The 25,121-nt window shown below is 37.2% G+C and overlaps 2 protein-coding genes across 2 annotated transcripts; both read right to left on the bottom strand.

The window, feature by feature from the left end:
- Positions 1–601: 601 nt before the first annotated feature.
- Positions 602–3,923, bottom strand: LOC149393018 (methyltransferase C9orf114 protein). The gene is made up of 11 exons (XM_089618456.1): positions 3,637–3,923; positions 3,492–3,539; positions 3,156–3,332; positions 2,959–3,025; positions 2,757–2,821; positions 2,174–2,252; positions 1,851–1,969; positions 1,678–1,757; positions 1,416–1,485; positions 1,196–1,273; positions 602–1,097 (listed from the first exon to the last, which is right to left on the bottom strand). Exons 1-11 carry the CDS (start codon positions 3,856–3,858, stop codon positions 1,032–1,034), a joined length of 1,071 nt encoding a protein of 356 aa, XP_089474582.1. The 5' UTR covers positions 3,859–3,923; the 3' UTR covers positions 602–1,031.
- A 15,793-nt stretch (positions 3,924–19,716) lies between these two features.
- Positions 19,717–24,598, bottom strand: KAPP (kinase associated protein phosphatase). The gene is made up of 13 exons (XM_089617549.1): positions 24,229–24,598; positions 23,410–23,596; positions 23,143–23,310; positions 22,842–23,017; positions 22,575–22,733; positions 21,995–22,135; positions 21,849–21,910; positions 21,347–21,482; positions 20,789–20,883; positions 20,381–20,496; positions 20,167–20,296; positions 19,995–20,049; positions 19,717–19,912 (listed from the first exon to the last, which is right to left on the bottom strand). The coding sequence occupies exons 1-13, from the start codon at positions 24,361–24,363 to the stop codon at positions 19,748–19,750; spliced, it is 1,725 nt and encodes a 574-aa protein (XP_089473675.1). The 5' UTR covers positions 24,364–24,598; the 3' UTR covers positions 19,717–19,747.
- Positions 24,599–25,121: the final 523 nt, after the last annotated feature.

Here is a 25,121-nt window from a genome sequence, read left to right as displayed (position 1 = left end):
TATAAATGTATTTCCTGAATGAGTCGTTTACGATTTTTAACAGTAAAATTAATAACGATTTTTTTTTTAAATCCAAGAAATCGATTAGACTGAAGGTAATACAGCTATTAATATAGGCGTTAACGAAAAGAAGGCTTAATTCAGAAAAGCATTTCCGCCCCCCTAAAATGAAGAGAATAGTTTAAATCGCCGCGAAAACAATTTGCTCAAAAAAAAAATAGAATTGATAATCTCGATACAGAGATAGATTTGATCTCAATTCAAATTATTCCCATCGATAAAGTCGGATAAAAACGCTCAATGTTCAGAAGTACGTCAGATTCTTCTGATGGAATCACACCAAAACACACTAATAATCGAACTCAAGATTGACTCTTTAAGGGGAAAAAAAACTCTATAATTGTGATAGACAAACTCAACTAATCAAAGACCCATCCAAAGAAGAATTCAAGCCTACATAAATTTATGTCTAACATGAATATATTTTTTCACCACAATATATCTTTACTTACATTATTTTCCACACAATCAATAAATTAAGTGTAAGTATCATTTATTGTTGCGCCAACTAGTATCCTAATTTAATTATTTAATAGACGAATTTTAGTTCATTCATTCCTGGTATCATATATATATGATTTATGACAGAAGATTAGCAATGGCTTTCATAATCTAATTTTATCACAAGTCTTCTTGCATAGTTGAGTCAAACAAAGCTAACACCTATTGACTTAACCAAAATAAGAAACTCTAAAACCAAGTAGTTTTACAACATTTGTCTGAAACCAACGATCTCCTCAAAATTGCTACTTTCAATCCCCAACATATTGTCAGTATTTTTTTTTTTTTTTTTTTTACATTTCTCACTACATATTTTAGGTGACGGTTTGGTCCAGAGGCCTGATCTTCCTCAATAGCCGAGTCATAAATCCAGAGAATAGCGACCAACTCTCGAAAAAATCTGGACGACTTTCAAGTCCTGTGATCAAAGCGGTGAAATTTCTCGTCTCATTTCGGCTTTTCTTTGAATGTCATTTTCTCTCTAAAACTCGACTGATTGGTTCTTGGAAATATTGGAGACAGATAAATACTGCTTCCTGTTTATAAAGATACAAATATATAATCACTATACTAAATGCGGTTATGGATATTTTGTTCACGTAAATACTTGTAACAGATATACTAAAAAAAGTACCTCGGTCCGAATTGTTCGACTTCCCTGATGAGGACACGTATTCAAATACGAACTAAATGCCTCACGTACATCTTTAACCTTCATACACGGACACAATGAAATAAACCCATTCAGTGGTTTCATTCTTTCTTCTTTTTCACCATCCAAATTCTCATTAAAAAAAAATAATAATAATAATAATAAAAAAATAAAAAAATAAAAATTAAGGATTCTTTCATACCTTCAAACTGGGGTCCTCTTCCGTGCTCTCTTCTAAGCCGGCAAGTCCACCGAAAGAAATCAATAGATGTCTATTGAAATTTGCAAGAGATTTCACAGGTTAAAAATGTCCATACAAACGAATCGCTTACAATTAAAAAAAAAAAAAAAAAAAAGAAACGGGTTTTTATTAAAATCTCACGGCTAAGCCGAAGAAAAGTACAAAGCAGGACTGAACTGCGTACAATTTTTAAGGTCAAACCATTTCAATTTACAAAACGTACTTGAATTCAGGTAAAACAAGCTCTGATGATTTAACAATTAGGCCATGCTCGGATGTTCCTATCGAATAATCATAGCCACCCTGTGATGTATTAAGAAAAAAACCCAATTAATGTAATGTAAGTAGTGATGTGATTGATTCGAATACAAAAATGGGAGTGAAAAAGCACGGTACCTTGTACGGGCATTCCCTTAATACCGAACTCAAATTGGGAGCGTATCTCACTTTGTACCCCCAATATTTTCCCGATTCTTCTCTGGGCGTGGATGATGAAACGACCTTGTGCAATGTATCTAGAAACAATAAACACACACACACAAAACTCATTGATAGCTTGCAAAACAACGTCGCTAAATATACGAAATATAAGCATCGAGCAGATAAAGAGGGCGAGGAAATCGTTATGGTATGACACAAGGGAACATATTAATGAATAAATGCTAAAAGTCGGCTCCGCCATGACTCTGCAAGGCTTAAGAGAAAGCGGTTATTTATACCTGAATCCAGATTCCTGTCTGTTCCCATAGCCACAGTAACTCTTGTTCCGGGAGGAAGAACTTGATCAATCATGACATTCTGCATATTTTCAGCATTGTAAGCATGAAAACAGATTATTCGAAATGGCTTTTTGTATTAATCAAATTATACTCGAAATGAAATACAATAGATCGATATAGGACTTTCGAGAGATCTATTCTTTCATAACCGTTTCAATGCTCATCCCTCTTATTCATATGCTAAAATAACTCATAAGCCTTATATATTTAACCCCCCTAATTATCTGTTATTACTATTATTATTATATCCCCCAATATCTAGTTTTCCTAACCACAGATCCATTGGAGAGTCCATTATGTACAGTTTCTCATACGTTGTGCACGTGCGATAAGTAAGACTGTTTATATATCCAAACAAAGTAGTTCAATTCAATCAACAGCAAAAGAAACCCGACTGTAAATGGTCAAAGAAGAATCTTGGTTCCGCAATCTTAATGTATACATAATAAAAAAAAAGAATACAAAAGCATATTATTTCATACCCATAAGAGAAAGCTCGACAAAGCACAAAAGACGATAATACCTTATGCAAGCCAACATCAACCAGCGTTGCCGAAGAATTTGGAGCTCTTTCTTTGAGCGTGATACCTGTGAGTGTCACACCAGCAGAAATGTCATTTTTCAGTTGACCAACACGGTTTCTAAGTTTAACCCAATGATATTTAAAATAAAATCGAATAAACCGAAACTCTTTCATGCAGAAAAACGTATTCATATAAACATACCTTCCCGGTACGGACCCCACTCGTGCTTTCGCAGATGATGAGGAGCGTCGAGCGGTGGTAACAAACCCTGAAACGAACAAACAAACAAAATCCCAAGCAAGAAACAATTACCAAACAGGGAAAAAAAAGGTTAAAGCATTGTACATGTTCGACAAATGGGCGGTTAAAAAGTCAATGGCAAAGCTTGTTGTTCTGACCACAAATCTTAAACTGTTGTGCCTCGTGAACAAAGCTTTTCTCAGATACTGCGGCGTTTCAAGGTACTGCAAAATCCTGATAAGAAACGCAGCCCCGCTTTCTTCCTCCTCCAAATTATTGGGAGTTTGACCGGTCAAACCGTTTTCTGAGTTGCTCTTATTGTCAAACACAACCACCTATACCCATTTCACGTTTTCAATTAAGCATATGGATGGTAAACATTTCGTGTTCGAAGTTCTGTCTAAAATGCATTATTTTTTTTAAAAGGAAATCGAAAATGCATTATTGTTCTACTCAATCATGGGATTGATGGGAAAAAGAAGGCAAAGAAAAACCTCGTCGATTCGGAAAATCGTCGCGGCGCGAGCAATCTGGCCAGCCAACTGCAAAAACTCATAGTTTATAACTGACGAACAGTATTTTGGTAACCAAATAGAAAACAAATTTATTAGTTTGAAAATGAGAAGAAAAAAAAATTACTCGAGTAGCGAGTTCGTAGGACTGAGCGTTGTCGATGATAGAGCCAGCCACAGCTATGGAGACCGTTGGTACTTCCTTGGCCTTTTCGTCTCTGTCTTTCCTCTTCTTTTTCTTCTTCTTGTGAGAATCTTCATTGATGATTTGAACTTGCTTTTCGGCTTTGTTTTTAGGTTCTTGTATTTCTGAGTTCTGAGACTCCTCTTCTCTCTTCTTCTTCGCCATTAGCGAGGGTTTTCAGAGCTTGGCTCCTTCTATGGGGTTTAAGTTTAAGTTTTAATTTAATTTTGCTTTTTTTCTGGTATTGACCTCTTTTCATTCATATTACATAATTACCCCAAAATTTGAAATTAGTTTTCATTTTGAGGTTTTGAGGTCTCGGCATTGGGACCTCGCGTTGACGTGTCGCTGATTTTTCTTCTTTTCTTGAATGTCGTTTTCTTTAGCATAGATTCTTTTCTTTCACCATTTTTCTCAACGAAAAATGACCCATAATATGTTGATTTCTTTTATCTCATTGTTTCCTACTTTTATGGCGTTCACGTGTTCGTGAAACTTGTTAGATGATAGAGAATACTTTGAACAATTTTGACATTGGAATATGGTTCTCTATAACATAAGAACTATTTGTAATGTCTTTGATTTATCAGTCATTTAAAAATATAGTGTATTTCAAAATGATCATATATTGAAGCAATTTTAACTTGAGAGAGAAGAGAGAACGAAGAAGATGAAGTTTGAACTGACTGGCTGATTCTCATTGACTTTCAACGGACTTGACTTTAGACTATTAGTAATAACTTATGTTCTAATCTAGGCCATCCAATCTGAACAGACTTGGATCGGATGGCTATAACTCAGGAACGTTACCGTCTAATACATATACTCACACACACCCCTCAAGCTCAAAGAGGTTGTACATGATCTGGTTTCTTACCTAAGGGTTATTGGAGTTCTTCGATGTTGTCTTTATTAATAGGGTTCATTAAGAAAATAGTAAACTTAAACGTTTGATATTGTTAAATAGTAAACGTTTGGTAAATCTTAGGTAAATAGTAATTATCATGTATTTACATACGTAAATCTTAGATAAATAGTCACCTCTATATATTAAGCCGCGTTCATTATTTACGGCTATTTACCTAAGATTTATCAAACGTTGGCTATTTAACAATGTCAAACATTTAAGTTGGCTATTTTCCTAATTTCTGTTATTAATAATCGGTTTTTCAGGAATGGATAAGGGTATAGTACCTTATTCGGATATAGGCGGATCAAGAGTGATGATTGGCACTGCCAAAATGGTAGGTGGCTCATAATTCTTCACTCTTTGGTTCTTCCTAGACATCTTCTCGAACTATCTAGGGTCATTATGTTTCAGACTCAAGTACCAATATGTTTATGGGGAGAAGCCATTCTAATTGCATCATATCTCATCAATAGGATGCCCTCTAAAGTCTTAGATTTCAAAACCCCAATCAACACTTTCACTTATTTCATATCCTCAAAACAAACAGTTTAGTAATCTGCCTCCTAAATTCTTCGGGTGTATGGCCTTTGTACATGCTCATAACATCAACCGGGGAAAACTAGACCCACGAGCCATTAACATTGACTTCTTAGGCTACTCATCCACTAAAAAAGGTTACGAATGTTATGACCCAACATCTAGAAAATACCATATCAGTGTTGATGTAGCCTTCTTCGAAAATCAGCATTTTTACCCTAATACTTCACCTCAGGGGGAGACACAAAATTATGATGCTTAGTTTTGGGATTCAGCTCAGAATCATACCTCACCTCCACAACTTCTGAACCCTATAGATCCCAATCCCGATCCTACACTGGAAGACCCTCATCCTGAACCTACACTTGCTGACGTACATAAAGCTAGAGTGTCCAATCTTCTATGCCATAACATCAACTCAGAATTATTGAAAAAAAGAAAAGCACTTATGCTATTGTGGGGTTTCGGGTTTGCCGTTGGAGACTCCTTGGTGTTGAAAATATATAAGCCATCCACCATCTTAGCACTGCCAATTGTCTTCCCGATACTTGATCCTGTATGAGACAATGAGCTGGAGTAAAGTAAATCACACAATTATGTTTGGATAGGAATTTACTGACTGAAAATAAATTGCATGAAAGTTTAGGGACATGTAAGACAGATTTGAGAGTGGTTTCCGAGGATATAGTTATGGATCCTTTCCCAGCAATGAAGATAATGATCCATATGCTACTTTAACTTTGTTGTTGCCCGAGCTTGGTGAGTATGAGGAGTAAACAAGTGACTTGTAGGCTATATGATCGGTTACTCCCGAGTCTATGATCCATGGATTAGGTGAGTAGCTATTGGCACATAAGGCTTGGGGGATGTTACCTTTTTGGGTATATGAAGTGGAAGGGATATTGTTGGTACGGCTTAGCTGAGAGAAATTGATGAGACTAATCAGTTGATCTAGTTGTTCTTTGGTGAAGAGCTTTGATTCCGATGAAGCCCCGGTTGGTTTTGATGAGTCTGTTGTTGTCAATGGTGCCCACAAGAAGAGTAGTAGTGTCTATTTATGTACATTTGATGTCATATAGTCTTACGAAGACTCTTGCTTGTAATTGCTTATTCATTAATAAAGTTGAAACGTTCATTCAATCTTCCTTGTCTGAAGCTTTATGATAAAACCATAGTCTTTTAGTCCATAAACAAACTTAACAACTTACGAAGAGACAAATGTAGATTTGCATGAACAAACTCTTCGTAGTTTGCTTAAAACGATATATTCGCAATCTTAGGGTCAAAGGACTATTGACCTCAGTATGATTGTTAGAAGAATCTATGATGTCTGGTTATGAGGCATTGAGAGTTAGGAACTCTATAGTTCTTCTAGGTATCTTCCGAAGGTACTGAATTGACCAGTGCACTTCTAGAGACAAGATAAGAACAAACCATTTAACCTCTTATGTCTCGAAGTCACTATGTATGAATTGCATCATGCTTACCTTAATCCTGAAATGAGACATGCCATTTCACACCTTAGTATTCTCATTTGAGAAAGTCAAAGTTCGGACTCACTATGTGATTCCGAACAAGGCCTATTGGTGAAGTACTAAGTTGTGAGTCTGACATGAGTAACTTTGTGAAGTTCTCATAGATATGGAATTCATGTACAAGATTGCTGAAATGCAATGTATGTCACCTCATGCTTTGTTCCTTGGAGTGTGGATAAATGAACTGGCCAGTGTCCAAATTGAGTCCTGACTTTTTTGGATGAAACAATGTGACTTGTTAGCTCCTCGTCAATACATTGTTTCTAACTTATTCACAAGCGACAAAGGAGTTGAGGAAATAACAGCTAGAAGGGTAAAATGGTAATTTAGTAAATCCCGACTAGCTGATGACATTCATGAAGGGTAAACATAGATAATATTCAGTGGATCCGCTCATCATAATTAGGTCGAATTCTTGAGTAGAAAATAAATTCATTTGAACCGAGAGATTTTCAGTGTCAGCTCTTTAGTGGAGTCAGTTGGCATTAAGCTAAACTTGGAAAAGGTTTGTGAACTTTTGAGTCCAAGTGTTTAGCTAAAGCTTTGTTCATTTGGGTCCATGAGGTCACTGTCACGAATCACATCGATAGGAATAGTTAAACTGGAAGCTAAGCCAAAACAAGAACGAAAATAGTTAAAAGGGTATTTTTGTCTTTTGAGACAAAGGATGAAATGAATGTCAATAAATTTTTTGACAAGGCCATTTTATGACATGTTTCACTCGGCCATGACTTGATCATTGGGCCTTGTGAATTAATTTCATTTCATAAGAATTTTATTGAAAACTCTTAATGGGCCTTTTTCATATTCTCATGAATAAATGAAGAAGCTTCTAGAAGCTCCTTCTAGAAGTGAAATGGGCGCCCATAATACCCAAGGAAAGAGAGTTTATTTTGTGCATAAATGTATTTAGATACTTGCCAAAAGAAAAAGAGGAAACAAATTTCCCACACATGCTTGTAGGAAATTCGGCCAAGTGAGAAAAGGGAAAGCCAAGGAACAAAAAAGGAAACAAATCCTAGCCTCTAGGAGGCAGCCTTGGGCGCCCAACATGGAATGGGAAATGAAGGATTTTTGCTCATGAATATGTGATATTCTATAGAAGAGGAAACTACCTTATTGAAGGTGAGACCTCTCCTATAAATAGGAGCCCCATTTCCTCACAATTCATTCATCCAAGTTTAAGAGATTTGAGAGACTCTCTCTCTAGAACTTGGCCGAAGTCCTCTTCTCTCTCTCTCTAGTTTATTTTCGGTTTTCTCTTGTCTTGGCACCTAGGTCCTCACTCGACCTAGTCTTTAGCTCTGCGACTTCGAGACTCGTTCTCAAGTCGTAGTGTTTAAAAGTGCCCACTCACTAATTCCTTCTTTTCGAGTGATTTAGTGATAGAAACTTTCGTGGTTGCTCGAGTTGCCGAGGAAAGAAAGAGAGACGTGCTGCGAGGGGAGACGAGCGTTGCAACTTTCCAAAAGCTTCTACAAGGTTCAAGCTTCAAGAAAGGTTAGTAACTTTAATAGCTCATATTAGTTTTTATTTACATGCACATGCTCTTGTCTAGGTTAGTAAAAACTAGTTTTACTTAAAAAGAAATTTTTTAAAATTCCGCCGCTTAACGAAGCGTTAAACTTTTTCTTAAACCCTAGATCGATTCCAACAAATGGTATCAGAGCTATGGTCAAAGGAATGCATGTGCATGTTTTTAAATTATGAGCTTGAAAATCGTTTTCGAAAGTTTACTAATTTTGTGACAAGTTAGAATTGTAATCTTAGATTTTTTTTTAATTTATTGCTCATGCCTTTAAATTAAAAACCATGTTGATTTTCTATGAGTTTGGGATGATGTTAAAACACATTAGAATCAGTTCTAAAAGTTTTTAATTTTTTATATTGAAAAACGTGTTTTAAAGGTTTGAGAATTTTCGAGTAAATTTTGTGACTAGTTTTATTTTCTTGCTAGTTTCGTTTATTTACTTGAAATCGTTTTATGCATGTTGTTATTTCTTTTATTCTATGTTATTACCCTGCTAATAAAACACAAATAAAAGCTTTAAACAACATCTTAAAACGTTCCGTTACACTCGATTCTTTTTCGCACCTAAAAGGACAAAGCTTTAATTTATTTCTTTTTCTTCGAGCTGGAATGTAAACCCGCATTAAAAGCGGCATAACTCTCTGCTCAGAAATCTAAATTTAATGATTCTTGAATCAAATTAAAGCTCTGTCTGTCCTCTGTCCAATGCCACCGGTTTCGGCTCAAAAGGACATCGGAGCCGCCAGTTATGGCGATTTTACTCCGAGGTGCGCGGCTGTCTGAAACTCCAGTTTTTTTAGAAATCCGGATTTTCAAACCCCACTACCATGAGTTATAGAACTCTAATGAGAAAACTTTCTTGAGCAAAAATTTTTTTTTCATATGATTATAAACATGATGTGTAAGATTAAAATGTTTTGATTTTTGAAAGTTTAATTGAAATTGAATTTTTACAAAACTAGTTTGAATTTTGAAAAACCGTTTTCACTTTCAAACTTGAAAATATTTTGTCATCCAAATCAAATAAGTTTTCAAAATGTTTTCAAAACTATATCTATATCACATATGTTCAAAATCTATATGCTCTTGAAATTTTGAGTGGGAGGTCTCTTTGTAGACAAAGCCGAAAAATAAAAGGATGTGTAATCTCAAACTTTCAAGTGTTCGAGTGAGTTGAAGTTCACACTTCCCTCACGCACTTTCCCGAAATAGAAAATAGGAAAAGATCGAGTATGTCCCTTGTGCCTTTATGCACTAATACTACTCTGAACATGTCGATCTAGGATTCTCTTCTAGTTGTCCGCTCTGTCGCTCTCTAACTAGGAAATCTGTTTCCGAACTTAAAAGAGTCGATGAACCAACTCCAAAAACTAAGTGGGAGGGTTATATTCGTTGTTTGTAACCCGCGATCCCCAACACTAATGAAAGATGCAATAACGTGGGACTAAGAGCCGCTCTTGCGACCCTCACTTAAATGTGAGTACTCCAAGGCGTTATTGCTTCGATCATTGCTCAATGAGCTACGTCCGAGAGTCATGCAATGATGGCAAGGCCTCCCCTTGGGGGATTGTTTTTCAAAGTTGATCTTTTGGACTAAGTGGTTGGTTGCACACTTAGGCTCAATCCCTAGTATCCTTCCTTAAGGCTCTGCGAAAGGATGTGAGTGATCAAACCAATTTACAAGGTGGCTAGTCAAAATGATGTACTGACATCTTGGCTTAGCATTAATGATGTGTCATTTACTTATAAAACGAGATTTTTTGCGGCCTTCTCTTGAGGGAGTAAATTATCGTTTGGTTTATAACACCTTTGGATTTTATAAAAGTCTTAATAAAACTTAAATCCTAAACCAAAGACTAATCATAAACTTGTTTCAACTTATATAGGCAATATGTCTCTCAACCATCTCTCTATCTTTCTTTCCTCGATCTAACTCGAAAACGAAAACTACCTAGATTTGAAACGTAACCTCGACATAATACCTACCGTTAACAAGCACAAATGGGTACTCACCACCCCGTGTCCTCCTCTGACGAATGATGATTCAACTCAAGAGGACAATGACGCCTTAGCGGCCTGGCTTCGATCCGATGAGATTGTGAGGTGCTATATCTTGGCATCTATGAACAATGTGCTGAAAGAGCAACATCGTGACATCGAGACTGCCGCTGACATGCTCTACAATCTCCTTAAGATGTTTGGAGGGCAAAGGCGTCAAACAAGGCTAAAAGCAGTCCGACAGTTTATGAACTGTCATATGAAGGCTAGGACTCCTGTTAGAGACTTTATGATATTGATCATTAGTTTTCTAAATAAAATGGAAATCCTAGGATCTGAGACTGATGGGAAGAATCTCATAGATATGATCTTAGAAACTCTCCCCGCGTCTCTTGATACCTCCAAGATGAACTACTCCATAAACAAGCTAGAGTACACTGCTACCAAACTTATGGAGGAACTTCACACTGCTGTAGGTTTCACTAAGAGAAAGAGGAATCAAGGAGAGGCACATGCTACTGAGCAAAAAGCCTCCGCCTCTGAAACTTTGAAGAGACCTTACAAGGCCGATAAAAAGAACTGTCCCGCCTATCTCAAAGCAAAGGAACATAGTATTGTACTAGTTACCGAAGCATGCTTAGTAGCTGATAATGTATCAACGTGGATTCTTGACTCCGCTGCTACTAACCATATTTGCTGTTCCTTGAATGGTTTCAAGAAAACCAAAAGCTTAGAGGAAGGCGAGTTCTGTTTCAAATGGGGTGATGGGAGCCTGGTGTCTGCAAAGGCTGTGGGATCCGTGACGCTGTCTTTTGAAGACCGCACTTTAAACTTGAATAATGTTTATTTTGTTCCTACCTTTGGGAAGAACTTAATATCCGTTGCTCGTCTTCGTGAGCAAGATTATTGTTTAAAGTTCATTAAGAATGGAATTCGTATTTCGTTTCCTGATAATTCTTTTGTCACTGACGCATGTATGAAGAATGCTCTTTTCTACATCTATCCCACTCAACCTTCTCTTTTAGACACCGAAATAGATAATGATCTAATTAGGGAGCCAAAGAGGATCAAACTTTCTGAATCCTCCGATCTAACAAAATCAACACACCTATGGCACTTAAGACTTGGTCATATCAGTCTAGAAAGGATTAAGAGACTTGTGAGGGATGGTCCACTCCAAGCCTCTGCAATAGGTTCACTACCTACTTGTGAATCCTGCATAGAAGGAAAAATGACTAAGCGACCTTTCTCTGATAAAGGTCGAAGAGCCACTGAGTTGCTGGAACTAATACATTCTGATGTATGTGGTCCGCTCAGCCAACAGGCACGTGGAGGATACGAATACTTCGTTACCTTCACTGATGATTACTCACGATATGGGTTTGTCTATTTGCTCAAACACAAATCCGAGACCTTTAACGTATTTAAGGTCTTTAGGGCTTTAGTGGAAAAGCAAACTGGCAAAGTGATCAAAACCCTTCGATCTGATCGAGGTGGTGAGTATATGTCTGGAGAGTTCGATGACTTTCTTAAAGAAGAAGGTATTGCTTCTCAGCTTACCGCACCTGGCACACCTCAACAAAACGGAGTGTCAGAGAGAAGAAACCGAACTCTTATGGAGATGGTTAGATCGATGATGAGTTACTCATCACTCCCGCTTTCCTTTTGGGGATATGCCCTCAAAACAGCCGCCTACATTCTGAACCAAGTTCCGTCCAAAACGGTTCCTGGTACTCCTTATGAACGATGGACTGGCCGTAAAGTGAATCTTGGCCGCATCCGAATTTGGGGTTGCCCTGCACACGTGCTGAGGCAAAAGACTAGCAAGTTGGCTAGTAGGTCAGAATTGTGCCTGTTTGTAGGATATCCGAAGGAAACCAAAGGTTTTACTTTCTATAGTCCCGAGGACGATAAGACTTTCGTTAGCACGAATGCTCGTTTCCTTGAGGAGGACTTTATGAAGGATGCGAAACCTAGAAGCAAAATTGTGCTTGAAGAAAAGTTGGGTGAGGAAGCTTCTACCTCATCTGTAAGAACTGTTCTTACCCCAACTGAAACACAACCTAACTCGTCAGAATCTCGTCAAGTAGTACTTAGACGTAGTGGAAGGGCTACTCAAAAGCCTGACAGGTACATGTCTTATGGAGACTCTCTTGTAGCCGTCTCCGACACGGATGATCCTGTTTCCTATAGCCAAGCAATGGCTTGTTCTGAATCAAACCTTTGGCTTGACGCCATGAAAGTTGAGATGCACTCGATGTATGTCAATAAAGTCTGGAAACTTGTAGACCTTCCTGAAGGGATTAAACCCGTAGGGTGTAAGTGGATATACAAGAAGAAAAGGGGTCATGATGGGAACGTTGAGACGTTCAAAGCACGACTTGTGGCAAAGGGTTATACCCAACAAGAAGGGATTGACTATGAAGAAACCTTCTCGCCAGTCGCGATGCTTAAATCCATCCGCATACTCCTATCCATAGCTGCAGCTCTCGACTATGAGATCTGGCAAATGGATGTCAAGACAGCCTTTCTGAATGGCAATCTTGACGAGCGCATTTACATGGCTCAACCAGACGGTTTCGTGGATAAAGGTCAAGAGACCAAGGTTTGTGAGTTGCTTAAATCCATTTATGGACTAAAGCAAGCATCTAGGTCATGGAATATTAGATTCGATGAAACTGTAAAGAGCTTCGGCTTTGAACAGTCAATAGATGAGCCTTGTGTTTACAAGTTAATACACGAAGGCAAAGTTGTGTTTCTGGTACTATATGTCGATGATATACTACTCATTGGTAATGACGTGGGTAAGTTATCTGAGGTTAAGGTCTGGCTAGCAAAGCAATTCGATATGAAGGATCTAGGAGAAGCCGCGTACATTCTGGGAATCCAAATCTTTCGAGATAGGAAAAAACCGGACCCTGTCGCTCTCTCAAGCATCTTATATTGATAAGGTGATGGATCGCTTCTCGATGCAAGACTGCAAGAGGGGTCAAACACCCTTTAGGCATGGAGTTTCACTCTCTAAGGACCAGTCTCCCAAGACTGCACAAGAGATTGAAGACATGAGGAAAATTCCTTACGCCTCTGCCGTAGGAAGCCTCATGTATGCTATGCTTTGCACCCGACCTGATATATGTTTCGCCGTTGGCGTAGTTAGTCGTTTCCAATCCAACCCTGGACCCGAGCACTGGATTGCTGTTAAGCATGTTCTTAAGTATCTTCGAAGAACTAGGAACTTGATGTTTACATACTCAGGTACTGACCTGACTATGACGGGATATACCGACTCCGATTTTCAAGCGGATAAGGATTCCAGGAAATCCACTTCGGGATCTGTGTTCATCCTTAATGGTGGAGCTGTTGTGTGGAGAAGTATTAAGCAATCTTGCATTGCTGACTCCACAATGGAAGCAGAATATGTGGCTGCTTGTGAAGCATCCAAAGAGACTGTATGGCTTAGAAAGTTCCTTAAGTATTTGGAAGTTGTTCCAAACGTCGACGAGCCCATGACCCTTTATTGTGATAATAGTGGGGCTGTCGCTAACTCAAAGGAACCTAGAAGCCATAAGCGCTCTAAACATATTGAGAGGAAATACCATTTGATTCGAGAGATCGCGCAACGCGGAGACGTGGAGGTGAAGTAGATCTCTGGAAGATCCATTCACCAAGGCCCTAGCGAACATGGTCTTCGACCAACTTCGAGAGGGATTAGGCATGTAGGACTACTCACATCTTCTTTGAGTCAAGTGGGAGTTTGTTGTCAATGGTGCCCACAAGAAGAGTAGTAGTGTCTATTTATGTACATTTGATGTCATATAGTCTTACGAAGACTCTTGCTTGTAATTGCTTATTCATTAATAAAGTTGAAACGTTCATTCAATCTTCCTTGTCTGAAGCTTTATGATAAAACCATAGTCTTTTAGTCCATAAACAAACTTAACAACTTACGAAGAGACAAATGTAGATTTGCATGAACAAACTCTTCGTAGTTTGCTTAAAACGATATATTCGCAATCTTAGGGTCAAAGGACTATTGACCTCAGTATGATTGTTAGAAGAATCTATGATGTCTGGTTATGAGGCATTGAGAGTTAGGAACTCTATAGTTCTTCTAGGTATCTTCCGAAGGTACTGAATTGACCAGTGCACTTCTAGAGACAAGATAAGAACAAACCATTTAACCTCTTATGTCTCGAAGTCACTATGTATGAATTGCATCATGCTTACCTTAATCCTGAAATGAGACATGCCATTTCACACCTTAGTATTCTCATTTGAGAAAGTCAAAGTTCGGACTCACTATGTGATTCCGAACAAGGCCTATTGGTGAAGTACTAAGTTGTGAGTCTGACATGAGTAACTTTGTGAAGTTCTCATAGATATGGAATTCATGTACAAGATTGCTGAAATGCAATGTATGTCACCTCATGCTTTGTTCCTTGGAGTGTGGATAAATGAACTGGCCAGTGTCCAAATTGAGTCCTGACTTTTTTGGATGAAACAATGTGACTTGTTAGCTCCTCGTCAATACATTGTTTCTAACTTATTCACAAGCGACAAAGGAGTTGAGGAAATAACAGCTAGAAGGGTAAAATGGTAATTTAGTAAATCCCGACTAGCTGATGACATTCATGAAGGGTAAACATAGATAATATTCAGTGGATCCGCTCATCATAATTAGGTCGAATTCTTGAGTAGAAAATAAATTCATTTGAACCGAGAGATTTTCAGTGTCAGCTCTTTAGTGGAGTCAGTTGGCATTAAGCTAAACTTGGAAAAGGTTTGTGAACTTTTGAGTCCAAGTGTTTAGCTAAAGCTTTGTTCATTTGGGTCCATGAGGTCACTGTCACGAATCACATCGATAGGAATAGTTAAACTGGAAGCTAAGCCAAAACAAGAACGAAAATAGTTAAAAGGGTATTTTTGTCTTTTGAGACAAAGGATGAAATGAATGTCAATAAATTTTTTGACAAGGTCATTTTATGACATGTTTCACTCGGCCATGACTTGATCATTGGGCCTTGTGAATTAATTTCATTTCATAAGAATTTTATTGAAAACTCTTAATGGGCCTTTTTCATATTCTCATGAATAAATGAAGAAGCTTCTAGAAGCTCCTTCTAGAAGTGAAATGGGCGCCCATAATACCCAAGGAAAGAGAGTTTATTTTGTGCATAAATGTATTTAGATACTTGCCAAAAGAAAAAGAGGAAACAAATTTCCCACACATGCTTGTAGGAAATTCGGCCAAGTGAGAAAAGGGAAAGCCAAGGAACAAAAAAGGAAACAAATCCTAGCCTCTAGGAGGCAGCCTTGGGCGCCCAACATGGAATGGGAAATGAAGGATTTTTGCTCATGAATATGTGATATTCTATAGAAGAGGAAACTACCTTATTGAAGGTGAGACCTCTCCTATAAATAGGAGCCCCATTTCCTCACAATTCATTCATCCAAGTTTAAGAGATTTGAGAGACTCTCTCTCTAGAACTTGGCCGAAGTCCTCTTCTCTCTCTCTCTAGTTTATTTTCGGTTTTCTCTTGTCTTGGCACCTAGGTCCTCACTCGACCTAGTCTTTAGCTCTGCGACTTCGAGACTCGTTCTCAAGTCGTAGTGTTTAAAAGTGCCCACTCACTAATTCCTTCTTTTCGAGTGATTTAGTGATAGAAACTTTCGTGGTTGCTCGAGTTGCCGAGGAAAGAAAGAGAGACGTGCTGCGAGGGGAGACGAGCGTTGCAACTTTCCAAAAGCTTCTACAAGGTTCAAGCTTCAAGAAAGGTTAGTAACTTTAATAGCTCATATTAGTTTTTATTTACATGCACATGCTCTTGTCTAGGTTAGTAAAAACTAGTTTTACTTAAAAAGAAATTTTTTAAAATTCCGCCGCTTAACGAAGCGTTAAACTTTTTCTTAAACCCTAGATCGATTCCAACATCTGTCACACTGGTGTTGAGAGCTTTTCCATCTCGAGAAGCTTTTGAGGATTTCCAATCAAGAGGCTTGCCATGAATCTTTCAACACTTCTCGCGGGTGTGTCTATGTCATTGACAATGGTCACAGGTTGTTCCTCTTTTTAGATTGGCTTGATGATGAATCGTAGGCATTGATGTTGAGTGTCGAGGACTCAAGAGTGGAGGGAGCCGGGGATTGATCATTCATCATGTCATGGCGCCGGACTTCTTTTCATCTGACTTCGGAAAACACTTCTCGGATGTTGGGAAACGGGACTCGACTCAAGACTTGGCTCCGTACACCATCAATCTTGATATTCAGCCCTGCGAGAAAGTCAAATACTCTCTTCTTGTCCAACATCTTTTGTATCATCTGCTGGTCCTCGTGTACTTCTAAGAAAACGAGTTAAATAAATCGTATTCATGCCACAAACTTGTGAACGTGTTGAAGTATTATGTGACGCTAGATGTGGCCTGTTTGGTGTCGCGGATGCTGTTCTTCAGCTTGAAGAGTTACGAGACCTTCCTTAAGTCATAATATGTCTCTGCAACTAAATTCCACACAGATTTGGCCATCGGCAGGAAGAGGTATAACCAGGACATGATCATAGAGTTTTATGTCTCCAATAGTCGATAAGAAGGATCTATCTTTGCTGGTTGTGTGATGATGCAAGTAATATACCCGTATTTACCTTTCCATTGAATAGAAAATTTCACAGATTGAAACCATTGAAGGAAATTTAGGCCATTCAATTTGTGAATTGTGATGAGGATGGACGGGATGGTTTCGATCTGGTGTGATGGAACAGAGTTAGAGCTCGTCGCTAAACTGGAGATTTCACTCGTGTTTGTCATCGTATTTGATGAGGAAGGGGAATGGAATTAGGACATGTTTGGGAAAAACGGAAATGAAGGTATTCAGAGTAGGCTCTGATACCATAAAATGATATTTCACTCGTTTTTGTCATCGTATTTGATGAGGAAGGGGAATGGAATTAGGACATGTTTGGGAAAAATGGAAATGAAGGTATTCAGAGTAGGCTCTGATACCATAAAATGATGTTTGCGGAAACAAATTGAATTTTTTTTATTACTTCAGAATGGTGTATTTATACGGCCTAAAAAGAATAATTTCTAGAGAAAATAAAGGAGATATGATCTGATTAGGATGAGATTCGATCAGAATAAAAAAAAAGATCAATAAACCTAATTAATTCCTTATATTCTAGAATTAGATTTAACACAATATTCTAAGGAGAAAAATAAATTAACCGTATATTCTAACAATCTTCTTTACACTTGTAAGGAGATACATGTTCGAAGAACGCAGCATAATTAGATTCCATAATTGAATCTTTGTGAATATCAGAGTTTTTTGAGTCATACACAAGAAAGCAATACGCATTACTATGATATGCGTATCCAATGAAGATACAATCAATTGTCTTTGGTCCTATCTTCATTTTCTTAGAAGTAGGTGTCATTACCTTAGCTAAACACTCTCACATTCGCAAATAATTATAGGAAGGCTTCCTTCCTTCAAATAACTCAGAAGGGGACTTATCTTCCTTATTATGAGTAATTTTGTTCAAAAGTTAATTTGCAGACAAGATTGCTTCCCCCCACATGTCTTGAGGTAACCCAGAACTAAACAACATTGCATTCATCATTTTGTTTAGAGTGCGATTCTTTCGTTCGGCAACACCGTTCGATTGAGGAGAATATGGTGGAATGACTTCGTGAATAATTACATGTTGTACACAAAATGCACCAAATGGTTCAACATATACAACCCCTTGGTCACTACGAACCATTTTAATCTTCTTATTAAGTTGATTATCAACTTCCAATTTATACATGGCAAATTTCTCAATTACCTCATCTTTGTTCTTGAGCATTTGTACATAACAATATTTTGTACAATCATCAATGGAAGTCACAAAATATTTATTATTACATCTTGTTGGCATGAACTTTAAATCACATAAATCAGTATGAATTAAGTCAAGAGATTCATTACTTCTTTCAACACTATGAAAGGATGTTCTCGTTCATTTTGTTTCAACACAAATTTCACATTTGTGTTTTGAGTCAATATTAAACTTTGTAATACAATCCAAATTAATTATGTACCGTGGTACACGTCCATTAAAAGTCATGTATGACTTAATGAAACCTCATCCGAATTCCAATTAAAATGGGATTTCAGGACTTCAACGTAAAAGACTTAGACAATGATTTTCAGAGCAAAAAAGAGTCGCACAGACTGGGATGAGAGAAGAGGACAGTTGACGATGACCGGAGTACGAACAGTTTTTCCGTGGCGACTGTCCTCACTTTCAAACTCGTTCTATCTTCTTTCTCTTTTTATATTTCTTATATATTTTTTAATTATGTCTATTTAAATTTCAATCCAAAAACATGAATTAAAGATCCTTGCGCAGACTTTTATTTTTCTTTTATGCAATAGATTTGATCTAAGTCAATGAATGTAACATCTTTTTACACAAAACTGTTGTCAACGATACCAATTACGTTCAAAACAAATAACATAATGGTAGGGCTTATAGTCGTTAGTCGAGGAAAAATGATATACATTTCAATATAATCAATTATCAGTTTTTCTAATAACTCATTCTTACATCAAAATATAGTTTTTTAAGTATATTGTATTAGATGAATTGATAATTTACAATAGAGGTGATTCATTTTTGAATGTTGGAAACGGACCAAGCGCTACACCAACACGCCGACCCAAACCAAGAAGCGAAGAAGAGAACACCAAAAATTAACCAACCATCTGACATATGCCTAGATGGCTCCGATAAACTAAAAAATCTTAAAATTTAACTTAAAGATCAATACAGCCATTGGTATTCATGCTCAAGTGCTCAAGAATCCATTTGACTCCCCATCCTTAAAAATCGAACCATTTCGAGCTGTGTCTACAATGCCGATAGATAGTGAATAACTCATCGAGTGAGGAGTCTGTTGCTTTATCCACTTCAAGCTTGTCAAAAATCCATTTCCAAGTGTTTTTGGCTGTTGAGCTTCCCAAAAAAGGTGATCCGGACTCTCTGCGTTGCCGAAGCACATCGAGCAGCAACTGGGTTGAACCGATAAGAATGGATTCTTTCGTTGAACTGTGAGAATTATAGTGGACATTTAAGCACAAATTACAAGAAATAACCGTTCAACTTCAGCACGAAAGACTTCTTATGCGTGATGGGAATTTGAACTCAGGACTTCTCAACGAAGATCACCTTCTAAGTAAGTAGTTTTACCACTCATGCTAAGCCATCAGGGGTAATAAAATAGCAGTCTTAAGTTTTCATTTTTTTTATTGATGGAAAAGTCTAGAGTCTAATTCAATCATCTAAAATAAGTTTTGCACAGAACAAAAGTATCAAGGCCCGAAAACAATGAGCAACACTTGTATATATCCGCTTTTGACAAAACCTATAAGAGCCAATTTTTCTGACACCTAAAACTTATTTATGAAAATTATCTGCCTAACTTAATTTGCTGTACGTATAGCCCAGTAGAGGAACACAGAAACTACAATAACTATAACAAGGCTTTTATTGATATATTTTTAAGATTCGGCTTTACAAGCAGTTCTGCCCGAGAGAGTGTCGAAGTCTATGAATATTACAGAAGTGTTATCCTTTGTTCGCAACGTTCTTGCTTCATTCAACAAATAATTAGCAACCTTTGCGGCAGAATTTTCCTCCTCATCCTTATTGTACTTGTCTCTAACCTGTGAAACACAATTACATTTCGTGAGAAGAAGAAAAAAAAATGATTTTTAAATATCAATAAATCATCCACCGGAATAATACCTGGAGGACTAGTTGAACAGCCTTCTTGAGGCTCATGACATCCCACAAGCCATCGCTGAGATTCCAAAATCAAATGTTAAATTTGAAATATTATAATTCATTTAAATAAAAACGAATAGATGGGAGTGTGACCATACTACACGAAATTATTTATTTTATGTGAATTGATTACCTTGCCATTACAGCAAAACCTCTACTTGCCCGAGCAATCTGAACCGGTTTGCTTATATACGGCTCTGAGCTGAACCTGGCGTCTTGCTCCTTAAGAAACTTGTCTCCAAGCATTCGAGCAAGATTCAAACCTGAAAAAGCTTCTACCTCTTAGACGAATCGACGCGATGAAAAGACAATTTATCAGTCAATTATAAAACGAAGTTTGCAATTACCACATAAACGTGTTTCGCCGTCTCTCAGTGGTTCTCCTAATTCTTCGATTCGACGTCTTTCGGTAGAACTAGTTACTCTATGGTCTTCCGTCATCTTATTCTGACTCCCACCAACACTGTTACAATGAATCCAAATTCAGTACCGTTTAGACGAGATGTGTCACGATTTAAAAAAAAAAAAAATTAATTCACGAGGTAAAAATAAGAAGGCAACTTTTTTTTTATTATATAATGCATGATCAGACCAAGACGATGTGGAGATTGAACTAAACATGGATTTCATTGAATGATTCTGATGTTCTATTACCAAAAACTTTACATACGTCAGTTTCAGCATAAACTCAAACGCTATGAATTTTACAGCCGTTTTCTATGAAATTATCTCAAGGAGGGAAATGTGACACGTACTTAATAACACAAGCTGAGTCCCCGACATTTGCACATTGTGCAAAGAGCGTATCATCATCATTAACCCATACCAGAAGTAATGTTGCGGTACAACCCTGCAAAAAACAAACCTTATAATCCAAGAAAAAGAAAGTTTGGTCTATCTAACACAGAATTCGTAATATGCACACATGTACGCGCGCATTTACAAGTCGTATGTTCTTAACAACAAATTATGGATCCAAATGACTAGCAAACACCACTAGAAGATGATTCCATATAATAGACATGCAGGGTTAGATATTTAAGAATCGATGAAAAGCGTTAAGCCATGGACGTGTATAAGATCCGTGTATTAACATCTCTAAGCATGTAACCATATATCAATAATAAAGTCCCGCTTGCATTAGCACACAATGAAGTCAGATTAACCATCTTGAGGAAGGACTGAGCTAAAAAAAATCATTTATACAAGAGTAAAACACAAATTAAGGAAGAAGAAGAAAAGAACAGAAGAGGTGGAAAAGATAAGCAGGGCGAGAATTTGAGAAAAGTAACAGAAAAGAATAAGAGAAAAACCTCATACTGGTGGCTCAGGGATGCTTCAGTCTGAGAGAATGCATCCCTTAGAACATCTGAAGAATCACACGTCGACAAAACCCTTTCCCTTCTTTGGGAGTCTGATAATATTGTGGCAGTAATTTTGGAAAGAAATCTGCACATAATTATCACATTACTTAAAGAGTATCTCACATCCATTTGGGTCATGAACATGAATGATCAAGCAGTAATTACATAGTTCATGAACGACTATTACTTTTTGGGTAGTTAGCTTTAAGCTCACAATATCAAGAATCTTATGGTGAAATGCTACAAAAATTAAAGGTGGAAAAAGAGCCTCTACAATGAGCTTATCATTGACTCATACAATGTCTAACTATTTAAATTTACCGTACCTCCTTCAGAGAATTATTTTTTCTATTTATTAGGTTATTTGATTAAAATTTGGAAAACAGCAACAGATATATATATATATATATATATATATATATATATATATATATATATTTGAAATACTAACCTGCTGGCAGATTTAGCAGCTTCTGCTCCCCCATGTCCATCGCAAATACAAAATAATCCGAACTACAAAGTGACTAAATTAATATCAGCATGTTTGAAGGAGACAAATTGCGTTTAACTAGAGAAAATTTGACTAAATTTGAGAACCTGATCAACTCCAGAAAGAGGCCATTGATAACAGCATACATCTTCCATTGGAAATTTCTTTCCTCCGCGACGCATGGCCATGGGATCCGATGCCACCCCAACTCCAATGGGCAACTGAAAGCCTCCTAGTTTTATATGGACCTAAGAAGGGGATTGTCAACAAGCTCGTAAAAATACGGGATATGACTTACTCAAACCCATTTATATTAGGTACTTTCAGAAGTGAACGTAAACTGTGGAAAAATGCATATTTATTTTTCCAATTAGACTACTAGTTATCAGCTGATAGTAGTTATCCTATTTCATCTGTTATTTTTAGTATTTATACATATATAAAAAAATAAAAATAAAAAATAAATAGAAAAACTGGCTTTACAATATTTGGGGAAATTGGCACTCTTGGTTATTAAATAGGTAGGTAACGGGTACTGATTAAAATAAGACTCCCTCCACTAAGTTACATTCTTTAGTTGATTATGAACTTCCATACACACAATGAAATACAAGAAAAGCTAAGCAAACTCTAGATAACAGAACATTTTTTTTTATTAATCTCAAAGAAAGACGCAAATAGACTCACATGGACTTTTGAAGTTGTCCCAAGACTTATCACGTCTCCATTGGCAAGCTGAAATGGCTCACCCCAAACTCTGCCTCCAGAGTCAGAGCGGTTAACTTGTTGGGCATTCAAAAGCGTCCCATTGAGGCTGCCCATGTCCCTCAATTCCCATCTCAAATTCTGAATTAATGTTTGAGCACAAAGTAATCACTTCACCACAGTACTAATTCTAGTTTGTGCATAGGCAAAGAAATAAACACATATATATATAGTCATTAAGATCTTTACTGTTGAGTTCCAGTTTATCATCGCATGCTTCCCCGAAACCTCTGAATCCTTCATCAACAAATCACTCGGAGGAACCCTTCCAAGTGTTAAAGGAAGCTTTCTAGAATTCGACGACTCTATAAAATATCGCTCTCCTTGAGAAGGCCCAGAAATAACCTCCAAAGTGAGGCAGCTTCCTGAGAAGCAGATAAAATAATATAAGACACTTCAGGAAGCAGACAAAATAATATAAGACACATTTCATGCAACTATTTGAATATTAAGTTTTCAGTAAAATGGAATGCGTGAAAATTACTCTCACCAGAGGCCTCCTTGGAGACATAAGCTTGAGTTTTGTCATTCTCTAAACTTTCTCTAATACGCTTCTTCTCTTCGGGTAACAAATGGGGGAACAAAGGACGCTTAAGTGTTTGGCCCACTAAAAGCTCTTCTGAAATATCAGAATTCACATCGAGGGCAACGCTATCACCTAAGGCAAAAAAAAAAATATATAATAGTTTCAAATTTTCTTAACAAGAACAAATCATCAAGAGAACTCAAAGAAATAACCACAATACAGATTAAATACCTTGGACCGAGATGGGAGCTATTTGAGCTACCCGAGAATTGATAAATCCGTGCAATCGAGGAGAGCGAAAATGGGCATCATTCTGCTGACACGCTCCCTCTAGATCGAAATCTCTCGCCAACTCATTACTTTGATTCGGTATCGCGTCCAAATTATCAGAGACTAAAGGTCTCTCTAGCTCACCAACCTAGAGAAAAATAAAATAGTTCTAATATGATCGCAACATCGATACAATCCCCACCTTAGCTCAGCGAACATAATGAAAGAAAAAAAAAAAAAATTAATCGAAAGCACAATGGCATGATCTGGTTCACATTAAACTAAACAATCCTATATACATATCAGCTTCACATACCAATCTCCTTTCTGATATCAAATCCAGTCCTAAATTTAGCATTTACGGAAACCTAATCAGACATTTCCATCAGGTTAAGCTATACGGTTTCCAACTTTTATCATGGACATTAAGAGAATCGCTGTAGAAATATGGTCAACACACACATAGCTATAGCCATTCAACCAAACCAGCTATGAATCATCACAATCACTCTCATTACGTTTCACATTTAAGAACAAACAACCAAAACACTACTCGTCCACAAACAAAGCCAACACTCAAATTGGCGTACAACGAAACCGATCAATAGCAGCAACAAAACGATTCGGTCCCAAATTTCTTCGAGTTTTCCTCAGGAACCAAACAGTCGATTCGCATTGCAATCAACAACCAGCGAATCAAACCTAACGATTCCTTGAGGAGAAATAGGAGATCAAAGACGAAAAACGTTGCAAGAAAAGAAAAACGAGGTATTGAATCACCTTGATTGTGCGAGAACGAAGAGGGAAAATGAATCGCCATGGTTTGCAATAGAAGAAAACGACGAGGACAACCAGAAGAAGCATAAGGATTATAACCAGACCAACAATGCTATCAAACATCAACGCCATAGTCATCTCTCTCTCTCTCTCTCTCTCTCTCTCTCTCTCTAACACTTCTCTCCAGAGAGAGATTGGCTTGGGGTTTGCGACAACCTCGCTTTGAAATGGTCGCACTTAAAAAAAAAATTAATAAAAAGGAAACTCAATAACGAAATCCAAAAAACCCAAAATTTATAGATTTTCTTGTTGTGTTCTCAGTTACAACTTCCAAGTTTACAACTAACAGCTTATATCCTTGCCCATATATGTGTCTAATTTTTATTTTTTTTTTAGTAATTTTTTTTTTTGTAATAATCCAGTTATTTTTCGTAGATAAAATTATTATTGTGGTTAAGATATCACAATTCGAATAGTTATGCGTTTTACATGTAAGTGTAACAAATACTCTATTGTTTTTTTTTCTCTTCTTCTAGAAATAAAAAATATATAATAATATTTGTATCTTTACAAACCTATGTGCTAATCCCGGATTGTCTGGCTCTAATTTCTCGCTCCTAATTTTATATTGGATAAAGAATATGAGAGAGAGGGAGAGAATTTGGACTAGTGAAAACGTGCAGTCATTAATGGACTGGATATCTCAGAGTTCCAAAATGGTCAATGGGCCTTATATAGCTTTGGCCCATTTCAATCATTTTGACCTTAATCTAAAAATGGGAAATTTGCGTCAATGTCACAAATTCGTCGGGTTTTTGCATTTGTGTCACAAAATTGTCAAAATTGCATTTGTGTCACGTATTTACATTCGCGTCATATGTGCAAATTTCAAATTA

The sequence above is a fragment of the Urtica dioica genome, chromosome 6 (assembly GCF_054948205.1).
Source record: "Urtica dioica subsp. dioica isolate 48M chromosome 6, U.dioica_male_clone48M_v1_H2, whole genome shotgun sequence".
Taxonomy (NCBI): Eukaryota; Viridiplantae; Streptophyta; class Magnoliopsida; order Rosales; family Urticaceae; genus Urtica; species Urtica dioica.
This window is presented reverse-complemented; position numbering and strand designations above follow the sequence as displayed.